The 12,705-nt window shown below is 41.9% G+C and overlaps 1 protein-coding gene across 3 annotated transcripts in view; it reads right to left on the bottom strand.

Moving 5' to 3' along the window:
• Positions 1-696: 696 nt before the first annotated feature.
• Positions 697-12,705, bottom strand: part of DSP (desmoplakin) — a 45,907-nt gene continuing 33,898 nt past the window's right edge. Inside the window, exons 18-24 of one of the 3 annotated variants that reach the window (XM_025381671.1) lie at positions 12,072-12,265; positions 11,104-11,266; positions 10,520-10,603; positions 9,666-9,773; positions 9,022-9,120; positions 6,028-8,322; positions 697-4,633 (exon numbers count right to left, since the gene is read on the bottom strand). In XM_025381671.1, coding sequence (XP_025237456.1) covers positions 1,397-4,633; positions 6,028-8,322; positions 9,022-9,120; positions 9,666-9,773; positions 10,520-10,603; positions 11,104-11,266; positions 12,072-12,265 — 6,180 coding nt within the window. In that variant the 3' untranslated portion in view covers positions 697-1,396. The remainder of the gene's footprint in view (positions 4,634-6,027; positions 8,323-9,021; positions 9,121-9,665; positions 9,774-10,519; positions 10,604-11,103; positions 11,267-12,071; positions 12,266-12,705) is intronic. The other 2 variants (XM_025381672.1, XM_025381673.1) reach the window with 2 other exon arrangements.

The raw sequence follows: 12,705 nt of genomic DNA, 5'->3' as shown, positions 1-12,705 counted from the left end.
GACTGAGGCAGAATGGCGTGAACCCGGGAGGCACAGCTTGAGTGAGCTGAGATAGCGCCACTGCACTGCAGCCTGGGTGACAGAGCAAGACTCTGTCTCAAAAAAAAGTAAATTCTACTCAATCTTCATAGTAACTAAGCCAATACTAGACATGGTAGTGTTCGGTGAAGTCATGTTAATCTAATGACAAATGTGTGAATTTCAGTAGTTTCTCTTTGATCCAAAGGAACAGGCTTATATTTTCTTGTCTTTCAACAGAGAGCCAAGAACTCTTCAGAAATCATTTTCATGGCAAGTCTTTCCTCTTATGGGACAAACTGAAACACTATCTATTTTGAGGATACTCAAAAAGCATCTTAGCAACTTCATGTTTTTTCAATGCTATGATGGTGACTTTTGCCAATGCTACTTGGTACTCAATGTCCAGAATAAACTAGAACACGGTATTGACCTCCAGGCTGGCCTCTTTACATAGGCCTTCTTTCCAAGGACTCCACTGGGTACATGACAGGCATCTGAGAAGTACTGAAAGGACTAACTTCAAAAGACCATCTTCTAATAAAAATTCAGAACCAAATAGTTTTTTTAATGGTATTTCTTCACAGGTATTTAATAAATGTTTTTAGACCTATGATAAAAATATGCTCCTAAATGTTTACATATGCTTATAAACATATTAAATTAAAACACAAAAACTTCAAAAGTCTAAAAGTTTATTGCCAGAATAGCAAACTTCATAAAGACACCTTTTTAAAGTACATCGAAAATGACAAGCAAAATAAACAGAAAACTTTGACCAAAGAAAAGCAAAGATTGCTGCTGTCATGCACATATAGTCAAATTAACACCAAACCAAATAAGTACGTCAAAGACTATATCGGTTATACAATCCACACTCTAAAACTAAGGAGACTTATTCCAAAATGCTTGGTTTGGGGTTGGGGGTTTGAGAGGGGAGCTGGTGCTGGGAGGGTAATTTTCTCCTAATACAGAATATGGAAATATTTAGATGAGAAGCAGAATGACTAAAATATCAGTGATCCATTTAATTTTTTTCTCCAAGCATAGAAAACTGTATTATAGGCTTCCAAAATTAAAGAATTGATCAAAAATCCAAACACAGAAGAGAAGAAACAAATCCTAAGTTCAATTTGTGTTACAACTGATTGGCACTTCAGACGCACTGCATCCAAGTGTACTACTTATTTAAGATGAGCTAAGAAGATAAAAGCCAGAACAGCCTTTACTATTTGATTTCAATCATGGCTATATTTTCTGTAAGCACAGAACGTCCTATCACTGTACTGCAATAACTGGGATTTTCTTTTTTATTATTTAATAAATTGACAATTCATATAAATGAAGCCAAGGTATAGCAACCACTCCCAACTGACTACTAGTGCCCAATAGAACTACTGCTAAATGAGTAAGAGTAAGAGTAGGAAGAATTCCCTGTGGCGTCAAAGCTTCCTCTCCGGGACCCACTGCGGGACCCGGAGCGAGATCCGGAGCGGGATCCAGAGCGGGAGCCGGAGCGGGAGCCCGGAGCCGAAGACATGTTGTAAGGGCTGGGTAAGCCCTTGGACGACACAGAGGCGGCTTCCAGAAGGCGCAGCCCAGTGATATCTTCTACCATGGAGCGATTTATGGCATCCTTATAGGATATTTTTAATTTGGTTTTGGGGCATGTCAGGATTTTGGCATAGCTGCTGGTGTCTTGCAGCCTCTGTGCGGCACGCCCATCGATGAAACCCTTCCGGATGGCTTCTTCTGTGCTTATCCTCCCATGCACTTCCGGGTCAACAAGACCTCCCGTGAGGTACTGGAACTCCAGGAAGCGCTGGCCAGCCTCGTACGGGAGCCATTTTTCTTTCACTGCCTCTGCCGCCGACATCTTCTTCTTTCCCTTTACACCCTCGAAGCCTATGAAGGCTTTCTGAGCAGGCTTCAGCCTGGTGGCCATGTCTTGGTCAATCACACCCTGGGAGACTGCATCCTGAAGTGACAGCTTCTGGCCCGTGGTTGGGTGGATGATGCCGCCTGTGCAGGCCTGAGCCTCCAGAAGCCTCTGACCGGTGATGCTGTCGACGATGCCCCGCTCTATACCTTCTGTAATGGAGATTTTCTCTAGGTTTTCTGTGTCAAAGATGGCTGCAATGGGGCTCGATTCTTCCAGGGTGTCGGAAAAAGAGCTGCTCCTTATGGTTAAATTCCTGACGCTGGATATGGTGGAAATCTTACTTACTGAATCATGTCGGGTGCTGCTAAAAACATCATCGCTGACACCACTGCCCATGCTGCTGCTGGTGCCAACACCATTTTTCAAGGAGATCATGTCAGCAAATTGAGTGAGGCTGAGGCTGCCCGATCGGTACTGATCAAAGAACTTCCTGTCAACAAGGCCCTTGTCAATAGCATCTTGAATATCATACTGACTGCCTGTCTTTCTATCTACCAGGACCACCCTGGTGGAGCCATCTGATCCTGTGATGGTTATTTCTTCCCATTCACATTCCTGCTCACACAGTTCTTTGAAGGTTTCATAATCAATTAGGCCCTTCTTGTAGGCCTCCTGAACAGACATTTCTTTATTGGTTTCTGGGTCAACTATGACCACTCTACGCTTCCTGAGGGTATTCTTTTGTGATGTCTGCACCTGTTTCTTCTTTTCTTTCAGAGGCAGAAGACAGAGCCCTGTATCCTCATCCTTAATGCATCTTTCTTTTAGTTGCAGATAGGTAAGATTTTCTTCAGTGTTGGGGTCAAAAAATCCTTTGGTATCATCACTTGGATCTGAGAGAATCTCACTGAGTTCCTCATTGAAATAGCCCCTCTTATATGCTATGTCAACTGGTAAACGATGGCTCTCCTTTGGGTCAATGATCCCCCCGGTTGCGATCTGTGCTTCTAATAAGCGAATACCATGGCCCTTTTCGATGAGTTCCTTATTCATGGCTTGGAACAAAGAGATGATGTTTCCTGTTTCAGGATCATTATACCCAGTGACAGCTCGTTCCGCAGACAGGAGCTTCTCTTTGAACTCAATGCCCACCAGACCTCTCTTGTAGGCTTCCTCCACTGGTAACCTCAAGTTGCTAACAGGATCCACTATAAAGCCAGTAGCTGCTTGGGCTTCCAGTAACTCCAGAGCAGTACCGGGTCGGACTAAGCCAATTTTCATGGCCTCATAAATGCCAAGCTTCTGTTTTGTGGTCTCATTGTATATGCCTGCTATGCAGCTTGAACCCTGGAGGAAGTCCTTAATTCTCTCACCAACCTCGTCATAAGAAATCTGACCAGACTCCAGTTCATTGACAGTGGACGGTCTCAATATACCAGAATCTACTAGCTCAGTGACGGTCACAGGTTGTCTGATTCCTTGGAAGGACATGCTTCTCTTCTGTACTGAAAGCAAGAGCAGACCAGTATGTGGTTCGATTCTACACCGTTCCTTCAGCTGCACATAACTGACCTTCTTTTTGGTGATTGGATCCACAAAGTTTTTCTGACTATCTCGGGGATCATTCAGGGATCGATACAAATCTCTATCAATCAGCCCCCGGGCCAAGGCGACATCTTTTGGCAAAAAGACACTGTTCACAGGGTCTACTACACCCCCTGAAGCAATCTGGGCTTCCAGCAGGCGCATTCCAGTTTCTCTATCAATCAAATTTTTCTTGATGGCTTCTGAAACAGATACTGTCTTGCCTGAAAATGGATCGTCAAAACCAGTGATAGCTTTCTCTGCTGTATATATCTGCTGGCGGTCATCGAAGTCAATGAGGTCCCGAGCTATGGCACTGTCGACAGTCAGCTTCTCATTCCGATGGGGATCAATTATACCACCTGTAGCTGCCTGGGCCTCCAGAAGCATGACTGTGGATTCTGGGCTGATTAATTTCTTTCTCTTGGCCTCTACCAAAGAGTACTTTTCCTTAGGAGAAGCAGATGCTCCAGCGATAGATCCTGCACCCCGAAGGAATGGCTGGATTTCAGAAGCAACTTCTTCCACTGACTTCTTCCCCTTCAGTAGTTTGTCCAAGGTTGTTTTGTCGATGAGCTGACACTCATAGAGCTGCATTGCTGTCACCTTCTTCCTCAGCCCATCAAACACCAGCTTGGAGGTGTCAACGGTCCACTCACACTCAGTCTGGGTCTCCCGATGGGACCCATATGGGCGCTGTCTGAGTTTATCGATCTCCCTCTGATATCGGGAGCGTTCTGTTTCTAACTGTGACTGTGTCTCCCTGGTAGAATCCTCCAGCTTACGCCTGCACCTCTCTTCAATTCTCTTGATCTCTGCTTGGAGTCTTTCGATCTCACTCCTAAGACTGTTCTTCTCTCTCTCACTCTTTTCTCTTTCTGATTCTATCTTCCTAATAGCCTCCTCCTTGCGGGAATATTGAGTCTTCCACTGATTCAGGTCATTCTGAATTTGCTGTTTCTCACACTCCAGGCGCTGTTTCACCCGGGTTTCTGCCTCTAGAGTTGCTTTTGCACGATTCAGCTCATCCTCCAGCCTCTGCAGCCTTGCCTTGTCTTGCTCCAGGACTTTGATTTTCACCAGAAGGCTCTCTCTTTCCTGCACCACCTGAGTGCACTGATTCTTGGATTCCTGAATCCTATTAGATGCCTAGAATTGAAAAAGAAAGAAATGGGAAAAAAATAATGTTTTGAATCGTATCATATTACTATCACAACTTCTATTCTTGTATCTATCTTAAAAAAAAAAAAGCCTTGCTTATTTTTTCTTTCTACATTTTCCCTGGGTGCACTGTAAGCTTGCTATTTTACAAATTTATGGGAAAAATTCTGCAGATATATGTTGCCACTTCGATAAATGGCTTCATAGTTACTATTTTTTTCTATAGAAGGAACTCTTAAGTTGTAGACCTGTCTTACTCTTAACAATAATTATGCTTTGAAAAATGTGTGGAGTTTTGTTCCAGGTTATCATACCTGCTATACCTACATCTCACCTGTTACAGCTAGACGAACATACTTAATGAAGCAATACAAATATGTGAAGGTATCTATTATAGATAAATATATAAATATATATTATATAATTTTATAATTTTATATATAATATATAATACATACATATATACACACACGCATACACACACCAACCCAGCCATACACAATATTTGTCTGTAGAAGTTAAATGTATTAGAAGTTAAAGAAGTTATTTTTAAATTAAGGGTTAGGAGAAGAAAAGCCAAACAAAAGGAAACACACTAGGGCCATGATCAAAAGCGAACACCAAATAATCCATGCAAAAAAATCATCTAAGGCCGGGCGCGGTGGCTCAAGCCTGTAATCCCAGCACTTTGGGAGGCCGAGACGGGCGGATCACGAGGTCAGGAGATCGAGACCATCCTGGCTAACACGGTGAAACCCCGTCTCTATTAAGAAATACAAAAAAAAAACTAGCCGGGCAAGGTGGCGGGCGCCTGTAGTCCCAGCTACTCGGGAGGCTGAGGCCGGAGAATGGCGTGAACCCGGGAGGCGGAGCTTGCAGTGAGCTGAGATGGCCACTGCACTCCAGCCTGGGCGACAGAGCAAGACTCTGTCTCAAAAAAAAAAAAAAAAAAAAAATCATCTAAGCAGGCAAAAGAAAAAGTGTTTTAAAAATTGCATAGGGAAACACTTTAGTATGACTTCTATTTAAGAAAATTTTCATTACAAATGTATGCCATAGCTCACTAAATAAGAGCTAACTTCTAAGAAGCAGAATGGAACATTTGGAGGAAGTTATACATGTATTAGTGTTCTTAAAAGCAGGGCCAAACACAGGCTACCCAGAGATCAGCATTTGATGCAATGAAAGAACAGCAGGGCACACAGCATTGAAATTATTTTAAAGCAGTTATCTGGATTATGACGAAGTAGTAGAGCAATAAAAAGAAAAATTAGATTTTCTATAAGCATCTATTGAAGCAGCAAGAGCACAGTTCAGATTAGATAATAATGTGATGAATAATTTGAGAAACAGTGAAGCTGTGATCAAATATTTGTGAATACCTCTAAAGCCTGCTTTTGGAATTTCTCAATTTCCTGTCTCAAATTTTCCCTCTCTCTCTGTAAATCATTAATCAGCCCCTGCAGTTCCAGGGTCCGGTTGTTGCTGATCTGCAGCTGGCTCCTTAGTTCCGAGATGGTTGCATTTTTATCACTGTCCGCTTCGCTTCGTCCCCTCCTCAGGTCATCGTACTCCAGCCTCAGGTTCCGCAGTTCTTCTTCCAACATCAAGTGCTCCTTGGTGAGGTTCTCTGTGAGAGACTGCAGCCTCTCAATTTCTATTTTGCTTTCATTTAAGCTTCTGCTTTTATCTTCTATCGCCTTCTGGAAATGCTCATTCCTCAAGTGAGCTTGTTTGACACTGTCCTGTTCCTGGAGTAACTGCCGCCTCAGGGCCTCGACCTCACAGGAGAGCCTCCTCAGCTCTTCCTGGGTCCTCTGCTTTTCCCTCAGGTGGCCATCCAGCACGTCCCTCTGCTGCCGGAGGTCATCCTCGCTCCTCTTCTTAACAATGGACGCCTGCTCCAGCTGCTGGGTCAGGTTGGTGATTTTGATGGCTTGCTCCTTCAGCGACCTCCTCATGCCTTCCAGCTCTTCCTCCAGCTTCTTCCTCTTGCAGGAGTCTTCTGACGCCGTCCTCTTCAGCCGATTCAGCTCCTCTTCCACCTTCTGCTTCTGCAACTGCAGGTCTTTCAGAGAGCTCTGGAACCGCGTGATATCCTGGTCCTTCACAGTCCTCTCCTGGGAAACCCTTTCATAGTCGATTCTCAGGCGTGTCAGTTCTTGCTCCTGAACCTTCAGTTTGTTTATTGACTCCGTTGCACTACTGTTTGCTTTCTGCAGGTCATACTGGACCCTTTGTAATCTCGCGTTTTCATCTTCCAGGCATTTCCGCTCATTTGTTTCTTTGTCGATCAGTTGTTTTAACCTTTCTATCTCCTTGTTTTTATCCTGGATGGTTTTGGCAGCATCATCAAGAGATTGCTTATATCTTACGCTCTCCTCTGTTCGCATCTGAGTGACTTGTCTCAGCTCAACCTCCAGCTGCTGTTTCCTCTGAGACACCTCAGAGCCAGTGGCCTTTTGCTGTTGGACATCTTCTTCCACCCTCCTGAGATTCTCTGTGGTCTGGGTTAGAGTGTTCTTCAGCCTCTTTATTTCTTCAGATAAGCTCCTGTTTTCGCGGGTGAGATTGTCTATCTGAGCCCGGTAGCCACTGGTATCCTCTTCCTTCTGCATGGTGAGCTGGTGGATGGTGGTCTTGGTGATGTTGATCTCGGTCTCGAACTGATTTTTTAAGCTAATGATCTCCTCATCGTAATTGTTTCTTACCTTACTCAGTTCATTTTCATATTCCCAGCGGCGCTTGGCCTCCTCCTGAAACTCAGCTTTGAGTCTCTCGATCTCCTTATTTTTGTCCTGAATGGTCTTGGCAGCCTCCTCCAGGGACTGCTTGTGCCGGGCATTGTCCTCAGAGCGCTGCTGCATGACTTGCTTCAGCTCTATCTCCAGATGCTGCTTCTTCTGCATTATCTCAGAGCCACAGGCCTTTTGCTGAAGGGCATTTTCTTCAGCTCGCCTTCGCTGCTCAGTGGCCTGCAAGATGCTGTCATTGAGCCTGACAATTTCATCCTTCAGATCTCGATTTTCCCTTGAGAGTCTATCAAGCTGGTTTCTAAGATTTTTGGAATCATCCTCTTTTTGCATGGATATCTCCTTGATGGTGGTCTTCGTAATGTTAATCTCTGTTTCATACTTGTTCCTTAAATTACTCATCTCCTCATTATAGTGGTTTCTTACCTTTGCCAGCTCATTTTCATATTCTCTCTTCCGGGCGCCTTCGTCCTGGAGAAGAACCCTCAGCCTTTCGATCTCGTACTCCTTCTCCTTGATGGCTTTCTCAGACTCTAACTTCTGCCAACCAAGGTTCTCCTTTTCACATTGCCTTGCTTTCTGCAGTTGGTCATAGTCATTCTTCTGTTGGTCAAATCTGTCTTCCACAGATTTTCTTCTTCTCTTTTCATCTTCAATCTCATAAGTCAGTCGGGTGATCTTCTCATTGAGTTCTTTTATTTGGCCGTAGCACTTGTCTAGATTTTGCTTAGCCGACTTCCCGTCCAGCTCAGCCTGTCTCTTCAGCTCCTCCAGGCTCGCAAGCTTCGTTTTGAACTGGGAACACTCTGCCTGGTATTTCTGCAGGTTCTGGTCCAGGAATTTGTTCTTATTACAGTTTTCTGAGTTGGCATCTCGGGCCAGTCTGAGCTCTTCTTCCAAAACTTCGATCTTGGTATTTTTCAGCTGTGGAAGTGAAATCAGAAATTATGTCAAAGGAAAAACACCTCACATTCCAAGAAAGAAGCAGTACTTTTCCCCTCCCCGACCAATGTGCATTCTCATTTCTCTTTACACACGTGGACACACATGTGAAGAGTGACTAGGCAAAAATTCAAGAAATCTGGATTCTCATCATAATTCTTCCACCAGCTGCTCATATGATCTTAGCAAATGATATATTACCTTTGAGTCTGAGCTACCTCATCTGTAAAATGAGGTAATTTATTTCAAGATCAAAAGCTTATGATTTCATAAATTATGTTCCCTTTATTTCCAGTTTACACTAAAGTAAGTTTACATATAAACTCAATTTAAGTATCATAAATGAGGAATGAAGAGAACAATCACTCAATATAAAAAATTCAAATATACCTAGTCCAAGATGTTATCCTTAATACAAAGAAATAAGGCAAATTCCTTGACCAAACATTAAATAAAATGACTTGTTTGGCAAAGTTGTTGCAATATTATGAATATTACTTAAGTTCATTTAAAGCAGTGTATTGGAGCATGGAAATAACCCCCGACTTATTATATTAAACCTTTAGAGGAAATACAGTTTTACCAGGATGTGTCCAAATCCACGCTATAATGTGGAAGGAATAACAAGGTTCTATTCTATTTTCTTTGTTGATGCTCCAAGGAAAGATAGTAGTAAATTACCTTCAGATCTTCCAGACTCTTCAGCATCTCACTTAAGAACCTGTAATAGTCTCCAGATCTTGTAAGTAGTTCAATGTACCGAGCATGAATATCTGCAGCCTTGGAGAAAAGGAAGGAAAGAAAGAAAAAGACATTGCATTAAAAAAAAAAAAAGTCCTATGTAATTTGACCAATTTTGTTTTCTAAAATAGTGAGATTATGAAGAGTGAATTCTCTTTTTTAGTGTGTTCATTCCAAAATCAGCAAAAGAAAGTACAGCAAAACAAAGGGCCAAAAATGCATCCCATTCTCATCTCTCCAGGCTGTTTCCCCTAAACCATCTGACAGGCGATAGTCTCTGACATGTTTGAGAAGAGGCTGTCTTTTAGAAATTTCCATATTTTCCACTTTTTAGAAGTCTCTCTCATCAAACCCACAAATTTAAGCCCAATTTCTACAAAGACTCTAAATAACTGATCATTTCTGAAAATGTGTCATACATCAATGACTCACACCAGAGGGCGCATAACCTGCTATTAAACCTCTTAAAGTGGATACCCTATAATGGGATGAAATCAGCGATGGTAAGGAAGACAGGCAGGAGACCGGGGAAAGGGAAGAAGAAGGAGGGGCAGGTTTTAAGAGATACGCGATGACATATATACCTCTTGCAGAATCACCCCAGAAGGGGACTGTATCATGGTCCTCTTGATAGGTATGTTCAGCAGAGTCTCCAGTCCGGAGGTATATGAGGCCAGCTGCAGCTCATAATCCTGCAGCATAATGAAGTTTAAGAAAAGTGTTCTTCATGGACTTAAAAAGCATCACTAACAGCTACAGTTCCACAGTTTCAAATCATTGGACTGCATATCTAATTGCCAACCCCAAAGACAATGCGCCACTAGTGGCCAAGCAGCTAATACTGCATTACAAAACTGGCCAGGAGCGGTGGCTCACACCTGTAATCCCAGCACTTTGGGAGACCGAGGCAGGCAGATCCCCTGAGATCGGGAGTTCAAGACCAGCCTGACCAACACGGAGAAACCCTGTCTCTACTAAAAATACAAAATTAGCTGGGCGTGGTGGTGTGTGCCTGTAATCCCAATTACTCAGGAAGCTGAGGCAGGAGAATCACTTGAACCCAGGAGGCAGAAGTTGCGGTCAGTTGAGATCACACCGCTGCACTCCAGCCTGGGCAATAAGAGTGAAACTCCGTCAAAACAAACAAACAAACAAAAAACCATTACTAAACCAAGCAGTAGATCTTTGTATGCTAAATGGAGAATGCAGCACCTACCACCAGTCGAAGAATAGAAACCAGCCATTCAAATGGATACTACCAATGTAGAATGAATTGAAGCTAACAGATTTTTAATTTTTATGGTTTGTTCAGAAAAGAATATATACAGACCATAATTACTATCCTCAAGAAGTGTATACTCTTCACAACAAATCAGCAAGTCATGCAGTTAATAATAATCTTGGTGAAACACCAACATTCTTTATGAAACCAACATACCTTAATTGAATTTGCACAAAGTTCAGCAATTTTTTGTACTTCCTCTGATTTGTCTCGTTTGCCAGATATTTCATTGTGCAAGTTCTATACAAAAAGTAAAATATTTACCAGTGTTAACGCATACAAGTATTTTTAAATAAATGTGATTTCACTCTTTTACCACTGTTATGTGTACCTTTTTTTTCAGCTTATTACTACATATACTTCTCATATTCTTATAGTTAGAGCTTAGAAGATGAGCATTTTTTCCATTCCAAAAAGAGAAGCAAGCTCTTTAACTTACTATCTGTAAGAGTTTATTTTCTGTTCAGCCTGTTTTCTGGGCCTATCCCCTCAATTTATAAAGATAATTTATGATAACATGAAGAGAACAATATTACATTATTTCTATGTTCATAATTGCATTTCCTTATAGACATCTCAGTTGCTTTTCCTCTGGGCATTCTTTAAGCCTTCACAAAACAGATTAATAATATTAAATATTCATCATTTCAAACCTAGGCTCTGATGCAAAAGCCAGAGGAAAAGACGAATTACACCCAATTAATCTCAAAACAGCTATGGAACAAAAAGTTGGCTTATACCTTCTGCTCATTCAAAAACCGCATGACTGTGTTGGAATCTCCAAATTTCATGGATTCTAAGGAATCCTGACGGCGTTTAGCATCATAGAGCCACTTGCAGAAGGCCTGATAGTTATCACGATAATTCCTCAATTGCTTGATTTGTTTCTCCAAGTCCCATAATCTGGGGGGAAATAGACACAATAAAATGATTATCTTACTAGTTCCTAAAATATGTAACAGAGAGTCACCCAGAAATTCACTTGGTATAGACCCAAGAAAACTGATCATATTCCCACACAAAAACTTATACATGAATGTTCATAGCAGCACTTTTTATCCCAGCCAAAAACTGGAAAAAACTCAGGTATCAACTGATGAAAGGATCCACAAAATGTGGTACTGCCAAACAATGGAGTATTATTCAATCGTAAAAACACATGAAAAAAATAGAAAACGACGTACTGAAACATGCTACAACACAGATGAACTTTGAAAGCACGATACTAAGTGAAAGAAGCCAGTCACAATGGACTATATATTGTATGATTCCAGTTATATAAAATTTCCAGAATAGGCAAATTCACATTCCAGAGATTTTTTAAACTCTTATTTGCAGAAAGGCCTTTTTTTTGGTCTAAGATTTCATTCTCATAAACTTTTGGAGAATGCTAACTCAAAGCAGCTACTCCTTCCACGAGTCATAACAAGAGTTTATAGGGCACAAAAGAGCTGGCTAAAGGGCTTCTGCTGTTTCTCTAAGACCCTGGATGGCACCCGGCCTGCACAGGGTTGGCTACTGCGATGCATTCTCCTTCCATTTCTAACAAAGCTGCATACAGGCAGTCCATGAAAACAGCGTCTGTTATGCCTAACCTACACAAAAAACAAAACCTCTGTTTTCTACAATGGCTCCCCTCAAGTGACATTATCTTGTGAACAACCAAAAGAGGAGAAGATGGGGAAGGACGGGGAGGAGGCTGGCACACCTGAAGTCGATCTGTTTATCTATCCTTTGCCAGCGGTCTGTCAGCTGTGTGACTTTTTCACTGAACTTGCCCAGGTCCAGGTCATAAAGCGGATACTGCTGTGAAGTCTGAGAGTGGATCTGCTGGGCTTTCTGTAGTTCTGTCTTCATGGTGGCCAACAACGACTTCTTCAAGTTCAAGTCATTTTTTATTTTCTGCAAGATGAAAAAAAAAGATTGCAAATTAATCCCTTCTCCTATTGTATGCTACACTACCAGTCACCAAATCGGGGGGAAAAGTTTATAAAACACTTTAGAATATTCATAATTTAAAGTGTTAACAGTCAATCCAGGAAAATATATTTACTGAATTGCATTTCCCAGTATTTGTTCCAATAATCTAGTTCCTTGTGCTATCCTGTTACAATTATAATGTATATGAAGTTTCTAAGAAGTCCCACAGAAAAGAAACCAGTTTAACTCAGCATTCCCCAAAATAATCCCATCACGACTTACTTTCTCATATAGTTCCTGCTAACACACTCTGGAAAACAGAGTTATAGAGATAACAACTGATGTCAACCTATGTGGCCACAGGAACCCAATAATCCTCAAAACTCATGAAAACCTAGTGAAGCTTTATAATTGGGAGCTCA

Source organism: Theropithecus gelada, chromosome 4 (genome assembly GCF_003255815.1).
Source record: "Theropithecus gelada isolate Dixy chromosome 4, Tgel_1.0, whole genome shotgun sequence".
Taxonomy (NCBI): Eukaryota; Metazoa; Chordata; class Mammalia; order Primates; family Cercopithecidae; genus Theropithecus; species Theropithecus gelada.
Note: the sequence above shows the minus strand (reverse complement) of the source record. Positions and strands in the feature narration are given on the sequence as shown.